Source organism: Vigna umbellata, chromosome 1 (genome assembly GCF_029865625.1).
Source record: "Vigna umbellata cultivar VRB3 chromosome 1, Vumbellata_1.0, whole genome shotgun sequence".
In the NCBI taxonomy this organism is placed as follows: domain Eukaryota; kingdom Viridiplantae; phylum Streptophyta; class Magnoliopsida; order Fabales; family Fabaceae; genus Vigna; species Vigna umbellata.
The window spans coordinates 68779336-68790288 of record NC_142165.1 but is presented as its reverse complement, the minus strand read 5'-3'; the positions used below and the strand labels follow the sequence as shown (position 1 = coordinate 68790288).

The 10953-nt window shown below is 31.1% G+C and overlaps 1 protein-coding gene across 1 annotated transcript; it reads left to right on the top strand.

Annotated features, from left to right (window-relative positions):
* The first annotated feature begins 908 nt into the window (after positions 1-908).
* Positions 909-1857, top strand: LOC148206153 (uncharacterized). The gene is made up of 3 exons (XM_088102917.1): positions 909-1418; positions 1499-1642; positions 1687-1857. Exons 1-3 carry the CDS (start codon positions 909-911, stop codon positions 1855-1857), a joined length of 825 nt encoding a protein of 274 aa, XP_087959043.1.
* The last annotated feature ends 9096 nt before the right edge of the window (positions 1858-10953 follow it).

Below are 10953 nucleotides of genomic sequence, written 5' to 3'. Positions count from 1 at the left end.
ATGGATTGTTTAGTGGGTGATGGAGAACGACAATATGCTCGTCTGTATGACTATGTGGCTGAGTTATTAAGAGTCAAGGCTGGGACCTTCAAGATTAAGGTGAATCAACCCGAACCCACCTTGCAACCAAGGTTTAGGTCATTTTACATGTGTTTGGAGGGCTGTAAGCAAGGGTTTTTAGGTAGTTGCAGACCATTTATTAGTGTAGATGGTTGTCACTTGAAGACAAGTTATGGAGGTCAGTTGTTAGTTGCAGTAGGAAGAGACCTTAATGACCAGTATTTCCCACTAGCTTTTGCTGTGGTAGAAACAGAATGCAAAGACACATGGATGTGGTTTTTGACACAGCTGCTTGATGATATTGGAGGCATAGATTGTCAAAGGTGGATCTTTATTTCGGATCAGCAAAAGGTACATTAAAATTTGTAGTTTAGTTAGAAATTTATTTGGATTATGTAATACTTATTGGTGTATTATGGTTGCAGGGATTAATGTCAGTTTTTGATGATATCTTGAATGGAGTGGAACACAGGCTGTGTTTACGCCATTTATACAACAATTACAAGAAAAAATTTGGGGGAGGCTTGCTCATTAGAGACCTCATGATGGGGGCTGCGAAGGCAACATACTATAAGGAATGGGAGAAAAAAATGGGTGAGTTAAAAAATCTGAATGTTGATGCCTTTAATTTGTTAATGGGTATACCAACTAAAAGTTGGTGTAAGCATGCTTTTAGTGCTTATCCTAGGTGTGATGTGTTGATCAATAACTTGTCAGAATCATTTAATAGTACTATTTTAATGGCAAGGGACAAACCAATAATTTCAATGATGGAATGGATTAGATCATACATAATGAGTAGGTTTGCAAGCCTTAGAGAAAAAGTTGACTAATATCCTGGTGATGTTATGCCTAAACCGAGGAAAAGATTGGATATGGAGGTTGAAAAGAGTGGGAATTGGCTTCTGGTATGGGCAGGGGGTTCACAGTTTGAAGTAACTCATGGCTTTACCATGGACAAATTTGTTGTTGATTTAAGTAATCACACATGTACTTGTTACTTGTGGGATTTGGTAGGAATACCATGTAGACATGCGGTTGCTGCCATTCATTACAAATCAGAAAACCTAGAACATTATGTTCATCTTTACTATAAGAAAGATGCCTATAGAACTTGTTATGCACCAATTATAAGTCCTATCAATGGACAACAACTTTGGCCTACATCTGACTCTCCACAACTACTACCTCCCATTTACAAAACACCTCCTGGGAGGCCAAAAAAATTAAGAAGACGAGAAGCTGATGAATATGTCAGCCATGGAAAATTGACAAAGACCAATACTGCTATAAGATGTAGCACTTGCAATGCATATGGACACAATGTAAGGACATGTAAAAAGAGTCAGAAAAGCAAGGTAAATCTTCTTGGTAATGTTATTTACAAGTTCATTTATTTACAACTATTTGTTATCTAACTATCTTACTCCTTTCATAGGACAAAAGGGGGGCTTCTACATCAACACCTGGATCTGCATCAAGAAGGGCTGCATCTGCATCTGCATCAGAAGCTGGAAGGGGGGCATCTGCATCTGCATCACAAGCTGGAAGGGCTGCATCAATTGCTGGAAGGGGGGCATCTGCATCTGCATCACAAGCTGGAAGGGCTGCATCAATTGTTGGAAGGGGGGCATCGCATCTGCACCACAAGCTGGAAGGAGATCAGCCAGAGATGCAAGGGCTGGGGCTGCATCAACATCACAAGCTGGAGGATCTGCAACTATGCGTGAAGGGGAAAGAAGAGCATCCTCAAGATTGGCTGCACAAATTATAGGGTCTCAAGCAAATTGTAATTGAAGGATGTAATTTCAGACAAATTGTAGTGGTTGTAGGCTCTCAAGCAAGTTGTCATTAAAGTAGTGGCTGTAGTGGACCACTTTTTTGTCTTGTAGTGACTGTAACTCTTTAAAGTATGCTGGGACCACTATTTGAACGACTTCTTTATTAATCAATATGGACCACTTTGCTTTGCTTTTACTTATGTTATAACTGGTTAAGCTGTTGTCTGCTAAAGTGTGCTTCATTATGTTCCTTTTATTGTCTTTATACATTTTAAACTGGTTTTTCATACTGCTAAACTGGTTTAAAAATTTGAGGTTTCTGGTTTTTCATACAATTTGGTGGCAGTTTCTGGTATTAGTCCCTCTGCTAGCTGTTGGAACAAGCTACAATTTGGTGGCAGTTTCTGGTTTTAGTCCCTCTGTTGGCTGCTGGAACAAGCTACAATTTGGTGGCAGTTTCTGGTTTTAGTCCCTCTGCAAATTTGCCATTCTAAACCACCACTTTTGGTGCTAAAGAGCAACTCATACAGTGATATTTTCATCTCGAAGCTTTTAGCCTCTGCTGGCAGTTAGTACATGTCAAATTTGGTAAAACAAAGTTGCTAAAATCATCACATTAACATTCCAAATTCGTTTCTGCAAAATTCACATTTAAACCCCCAAATTTTGAACACTTTTTCTGATAAGTTGCAGAATTTGGTGATTTTGTGGTTCTATTCTGTCACACTTTTTTTGAACATTAGCTTGGATTCTGTCACACTATTTTTTGAACATCTTAAATTGGTAGTCAAAGCTTGCTTTACAAACAAGAGCACAGTCTGCATTGTAAAATTGGTAGTCAAAGCTTGCTTTACAAACAAGAGCACAGTCTGCATTGTAAAATTGGTAGTCAAAGCTTGCTTTACAAACAAGAGCACAGTCTGCATTGTAAAATTGGTAGTCAAAGCTGCTAATATTTCCAAAGTATATAACACAAATGCACATAACACAACCATCAGGGCACAATTAAATTGAACTTCCACATTTTATTCAATTTAAAAATTGCTTGTACATCCACAACACAACCTATCTAATTACAATTTACCTTCAACACAAACAGAATACAAAACATGGCTGTTAATGCCCATGACAATACAAAAAACACCAACATCATTTTGAAATTTTTTCTCTCTTCCTCTAATTTCTTCTTCAACTTGTCCTTCTTCTTCCTTAGATCCAACACAACATTTTCAATACACACTTCAACTTCTTCACTCTTCCTTTGTAAGCTTCCTTCCATTTCGAAATCTCCTTCATCAACCCATTCAAAGAAGTTACAGCTTGAATTACTCTGCAAATGAAAATTACAAATCATCAATACAATCTTCAACACAATAAATAAAGCTTTTATTCTCACTTACTGCCCAATTTCTACATCTATAAAATAGTCTCTCTTTGTTCTTCAATGTAGTTGCCTTCAACAACAACAATCTTTCCCCACAACCACAGTTTTTTGAAGCTAAGTGAGAGGATCCACATGTTTGGGACATTCCAGACCTATGCTCCTTGGTGTGCAACCTCCTCTATCACCTTTCATTTCCCTTCAAAAGTGATTAATAAAGAAACTCAAGTTCGAAACCAAAACCCTTCAACAAAACCCTATATCCCCAAATCCATCCATCATTTTAAACCAAAACAAAGACGAATATGAACTTACCTGCCCAACTCCACCAATGCCGAAGAAGGTGATATCCAAGCTTGAACCTTCTTTCCACTTCGTCTTTGCTCAAATCCTCTAGACAACACTTTGCAATGAAACTAATAAACCAAACTTTACCAGTGTTGGATTAACTTTGCATTTTAGCTGTAACAACACGTGGACAGAGACGTTAGAACACGTGGACTGAGACGTTAGACACATCAGCACATTTTTAACGGTGTTAGTTTTCGAGAACTAAAACCAAAGTTTCGAAAAGAATGAGGATCAAATTGTACCTTATTTTGAAAGAGGGACGAAAACCAGAAACGGCCAATAGTTTAGGGACTAAAAACATATTTAACCCTTCTCAAAATTACCTTGGCCACGTCCACCTCGTCCTTCGCCTCCTCGCCCTCTTCCGCCAGGACCTCGGCTCTGAGTAATCCGAGATTTATTCGAGTCAAACTGTACCTGTAGTGCTTGATCGTCGGGTTCCCTCCTTTTCTTTTTCTTCCTCAATTCGTGGGCTTTTAATGACCCAACTAACTCTTCCATAGTGAGAGTTGAAAAATCCTTTGTCTCTTCAATAGTGACCACGATACTTTCAAAATCATCCGTCAGATTTCTCAAGATCTTTTTCGCAACCCGGTTAGGAGGAATCTCTTCTCCGTTCATTTCGAGTTGGTTGTCCATCTTCTGCACTTGAGTTATAAACTCGACAACTGCCTCATTTTCATCCATCTCCATATGTTCAAACTCTCTTCTAAGAGCTTGTACTCGGACCTGCTTCACGCAGATATCTCCTTTGTATGCCACCTTCAAAATTTCCCATGCTTCTTTTGTTGACTTTGCATTAGCTATTTTCTCAAATTCAAATTCATCCACTGCATTATACAGAAAGTACAAAGCTGATCTGTCTTTCACTCATGTCTTTCTCAATGCAGCAATCTAGTCCACTGTCTGATGCTCATCATCTGCGGGTTCATTGTACCCATCCTCCACGATGTCCCACACATCTTGGGATCCAAGAAGAACCTTCATCTACAAAGACCAATTGTCGTAATTGGTATTTTTCGACAATTGTGGCACACTCATCCCATTGACTACCTTTTCCATCTCTCTCACAACAACAACAAAAAAAAACAAGCACTCGCTTTTTCTCTCACGGTGTTTGACTCTCTCCTCTCTCGGTACTCAGAGCATAAAGCTCTGATACCACTGATAAGAAAATCTCACGATACACACACTCAAATATTTTCCTAAAATTGAGTCTTGTTATTCATTGATAATTGAAGGGCTTTAAATAGTCACAACACTTACAATATTACGGGGAATAAAAATAAAATATCAACTATCTTAAAAATAAAATCTGCTTAATCTATCATAAAATAATATTGTACATAGATAAACCTAAAATCATAACTATGTATCCCTATTTTATCTCTATCAAATCAAACTAAATATTACTATACCCAACAACTAATAAAATAAGATTTAAACAAAAATTATTAATAAAACCCTAAAATTTAAGTTTATCCCAGCATTTTTATGTTGGTAGGTTTTGCTTATTGCCCCGATTTTCCTTATTTTCATGTTTTTGGGTTTTGAATTTGGCTACCATAAATTTGTACATGTGTATAAGAAAAAAAATGACAAAAATGATAGAAGAAGAGTTGTTGTCTTTTGACTTTTTTTTTTCATTTGAGATTGATTAAAATGATCCTATCGTCTTTAAAGAAGTTCCAATTCTAAACTAACTTTAATATAAGTGATTCGTCAAAAAAGAATTACTATTTTTTAGGTGATATTTTAAATAATTTCATTGTATATTTGTAACATTTCTAACACTTTTTTCACATATATATATATATATATATATATTCTTTTTTTTTCTGATCTTACTTAGAAGTATCTAATTTGAGTTTCTAGTTCATGGGTTAATCCTGATCTCTTCTAAAATGAAATCTAATTTTTTTCCTACTTAATAGCAGAATTTTTAAAAGTTCCAACCATGCATAAAGTAAGATTGGGTAGGATTAGGATGAAACTAGCCCCTAAACTAAATTAATTCATTTTTAATGCATTTTTAATTATTTCTTTTATTTACTTTACAAGTCCACTTGTTACAGAATTTTGCATGATATTTTATAATATCTTTTTTAATTCAATAAAAATATATAAATATTAATTTTATCAAAAACTATTTAAAATAATTTTTTAATTGTAATTATATTTTAAATATATAATTTCATTATTTTGTAAATTTAAAAATATAATATATATCGAATTTGTTTAAGTTTAAATAAAGTAATGTTTTACTAATATAATTTTTCTTTCAATATAAATATATAAATGTTGGTGTTATACAAAGCTATTTAAAATAATTTTTTAATTGTAATCATATCTTTTATATATATATATATATATATATATATATATATATAATTTTATTGTTTTGAAAAGTAATTTTTTACTAATATCTTTTTTTAAAATATAAATATACAAATATTAATTTTATAAAATATTATTCAAAATAAATTTTTAATTATAATCATATTTTAAATACATAATTTTAATATTTTGAAAAGTTGAAAATATAATATGTGTTGAGTCTATTTAAACTTAAAAATAAGATAATTTTGAAAAAAAATGTTCAAAATAAATTATTTTTTATAAGTCTAGAAATTACTTATATTTGAAAATAATTGTATAAATAAATTTTAATTCTTTCTTGAAGGTTTTTATAAATTTATTTTGATAAACTATTTAAAACATATTATATATAAATAAAATTTTAACTTATATTTAGTTTTAACTTCTAAAATATGATAAGTGCATTTCAATTTTAAAGAAAATATTTTTTTCTCAAAAAAATCAATCATAAAAGAAATCAAATAATTTATTATTATTATTATTGTAAAACAATATTAATATATCATAAACATTTTCACACATTAAAATTGAATAAAAATACACACAATTTTATAAAATAAAAAAAATAAAACAATAATTGAGAATATTACAATAAACATCGAAAAGAGAGTAAATGTTCTCATTATGTAAGATATTTTTTTTTAAAATAAGTACAAGATTTTTCTCTATAACGAGTTAACTAATTAGTTGATATGATATTAGAGTTGTTTTTATGTTTTTAATGAATGATTCATAACTATATTGTTTTCCTTTTGTTTTTATCAAAAAATGTATAGGATAAAACACTTTCATTCTTGGAATTAGGATTAAAATAAATACTGTGATTAGATATATAAAGAAAAAAAATAATATAATAAAATCACAAGTATTTTCTAGATATTTGAAATTTTAGAGTTTCTAGATATTATTTATTATATTTGTTTTAGGTTGAAAATTCTTTTTTGTTAATTATTTATTTGTAACAATTGATTCAATGATTTTTTATTTATTTATGGTTTTGTATTTTTTTTTATATTTTTAAATTTTTTGTTAACTTAATATTAGTGATGTTAATATAATTATATTTAGCAATTTTAAAAAAGAAAGGCGATGAGTTAATCCTAATTGATAGGGTTTTGGAGATATTTGATAATGTAAGATTTTTTAATAAATTTTTTTTATCTTGTAGGCTTTTTTGGTCCCAATCCACATGGTCAAATCCTATTATATGGATTTTTTGACAGGTCTAATCCTACCAAAACTATGAAGTAGAATTGTAAGATTATGTACATTTAGTCTATGCAAAAGGATATTTAAATATTGGAGACTTGTAACCCTTGAATTCATAGACGTTGAGTATGTATTTAATTTTGCCTTATTATTATAATTATGTCTCTGTCCAATGTTATAAATGAATATGATCATAATTCATATGTTCTCATGTTCTGTAGTCATACCATTTACAGGTCCAAAGGAGGTATTGGAATACTGAAGTCCTGCAACCACCCTTTAGTTCTTAGAGGATAAGTATGTGCTTATTTTTGTCTTATTATAATTTTGTCTCTATACATTTTTATAGATGAATGTTAATTATCATAATTCAAATATTGTTGTTTTCATGTTAAGTAGTGATACCATTTGGAGCAGTAAGATGGATATTTGAATACTAAAGTCTTGCAAACCTCTTTAATTCCTAGAGCATGGGTATGAGTTTACTTTTGTCTTATTATATATATGTCTTTGGTCCATTTTTATAAATAAATATTTTCATAAGGGTTAAATATGTTTTTGGTCTCTTAAACTTTGAGTGAAAATTAGAATTAGTCTTCTTCAAAATTTTGGCCTAATTTAGTCCTCAAACTTTATTAATGTGTGAATTTAGTAATTTTGTTTTCAAGTGCATTTCATGATAGCATCTGAGTTGTTTACACCTTTTGACACATTTTTGCTTCAATGTTAACTCAGAAATGTGTTTGAAACATCAAATAAAGTTAACAAAATTTGGTTAAAAGGACTAAATTCACACACTTCTAAAGTAAGTTTGGGGACTAAATTAGTCCAAAGTTTTGAAGAGGGACTAATTCCAATTTTCACTGAAAGTTAAGGGATAAAAACATATTTAACCCTTTTTATAATTCAAATACTAATGTGGGTAATCATACCATATATAGGTACAATGATGATATTTAAATACTAAAGTCCTATAACTCTTCAATTATTAAAAGATGAGTATGTGTTTATTTTTGTTTTATTAACATTTTGCCTTTGACTATTTTTATAAATTAATAGTATCATGTTTCAAATATTAATGCTCTCCTATTGGGTAGTCATACCATTTAGTGATTCGAAGGTGATATTTGAATAATAAAGTCCTACATCCATTTAATTTCCACATGATGAGTATGTGTTTATTTTTTTTATTATTATAGTTCTGCATTTGTCCATTTTTATAAATGAATATTATCATAATTCAAATATTAATGTTTTTCTATTGGGCACCCAGCCATAGGAAGTGTGAAGGTACACTTTGAGTCTTGTAACCCTTCAATTCCCAAAGAAGAAACATGTGTTTACTTTTGTCTTATTATAATTTTGTCTTATTTCATTTTTAAAAATGAATATTATCATTTCAAATAATAATATTCTCTTATCGGGTAGTCATATGATAAGTGTCCAAATTAAGTAAATTTTAAGATAATTTCAGCATATGTTTTGTTTTGATTTTATTTAGATTAAGCTTAATTCGTTCCTATTTAGTCTATTTTATACCTTTAAGCATAAGAAGATAGTTAAATTAGAAAATAGAGAAATTAAATTAAAATCATTCAATTTTAGGCAAATTGTGACTAATGTAGAAATAGTGTTGAGTGCCACAAAGGCAATTACGTAAACCCTCATGAAGTGGAAACCTCAAACACTAACTTTTGAAAAGATATGGAATGTAATTTTTACAACCCGAATCCAAAAGGTGTTGCTTAAACCTTATGAAAGGCAATTTAAAAAGATCTAAAAAGGAACCTCTACGACTGAAGCACCAAAACTAATGTTGAGCACCACCCTAGACAGTTTATAAACACAAACCTTGTAACGCCTCAAATCCACAAGTCACAAATATACGTAAAGATTTGAAAGTTTTCACAAATAACTTTATAAATTTTACCAAAAAAGTAATAGTAATACCTTAATACTTAAATCTCCATATCATTTCGTCTGTGAACTAAAGGTTTCGTAAATCTCAAAAAATAGATTCAATTACAACATAAAAATTCTCTTTTTTTTTTCAAAAGAACCCCTTCATCTTTTATCCCCCAATTCTCACATGTCAACAAGTTAATGCTCCATACCTGCATAATTGTTTGCCCCGTATAATACACACATTATACGATCATTGTTACACACACAAAAAGCATGGGTAAGTTAACAATGAAAACATGAAAAGTTAAAGACAACCTAATAAATAGTTAACAAATTAACACATCCAATCAAGTCAATTCCCTAATTGACCTCTCACTCCTAACCAATGGTTCTCTCCATATACCTTCCTATATGTGGTCTATCCTCAACAAGATCAATATCAACACCAAAGCTTTCCAGAACATCAATTAGTTATACAACAGTCACTAATGTCAACCAACAAGGTATACATACAACAATCATCATCCAAGAGCCTTATAACATGTAAGGCTAACCAAAAGGTCTATAATCATTTATACCACACATGAACCCATTGAGAAGCTTGCACACAACATATTCTGCCTATTACTTTATATATTAAAAAATCAACACACAACGTCCTACAAGTTTTAATACAACACCAAATTTCGTATTACATTCATATAAGTAAATCATAACCCGCACGTGACTTTGCAATCTACATTGTTATCTAATAATCATGACTGTTGCATATTTAAAATCAATGTATGACAACATTACCCTAAAAGTATCATAGTACATTACCCATAACTAATTCAATGCCTACTATCATACCACTTCACGGTTCAACAACCAATATTTACATAAAGAATAACACAACATCCCCTTCAAGACAATAACATATATTACTGTACACAGTAGCAAGCTAAACATTATCACGTTAGCTCTACCATTAAATTTGTACACATAAGCATTATCTTTCATTTCATATTTCGAACAATAGCAATGTTTAAAACAACACACATTCAATGACAGTCTCAATTCACTAACGTCACACCATGTGGTCGACATCAATTCACAGTACTAACATGCTTTTGTCATACCAACAAAGTTAAATCTATTCTAAAATATAGTTTATAATCACCCAAACTTATTTAACAGTAACCCAAAGTTTAGAGAAAACATAAATTAGCTCAACTGTGACCATAACAAAAGCACCAAGTAGGATCATACAAATACAACCAATTCGAACGACCATATTGCACATAACCACGTTTATATTACCATCTTTCAGGTCACCCAAACAGTTTTTCTTTCAGAAACATGCGCTAACCAGATTACGTTAATTAATAATTCCTCACAAACAGGTAGCTGACACATATTCTTTATACGTTCGAACATCTCAATTAAGACAAAGAAACATGACTCGTTTAGTTAAAACAACAAGGTTCACGTTGAATATACTCTTTCTTATGCCTATCAACCATTATTCAATTAATTAACACCACATACATGCAAATTCAAGATTTAAAACAACCTAAGATTATCCTCTACGCAGATATATCCTCAAACTTTCGAGCAAACATTTGAACCCATTTTACTACACATCATACATCATTAGCATTGTAGTTCATCCACAACCATAAAAACCTACACATGTTGATATAAACAAAGGTTACAAGTTATTAACCACAACTATTATCCACATACATGTAATAGTTCATATCATCTAGTTCATTACAACCCAAAATCTAACCATTTATATCACATTCTACTCTTCACAATATCTCCTTTTTATCATCACCCAACTAGCACATACATAATAGTTTAATTTGCTTATAACTAGATAACCAAAGCAACATCAATGAT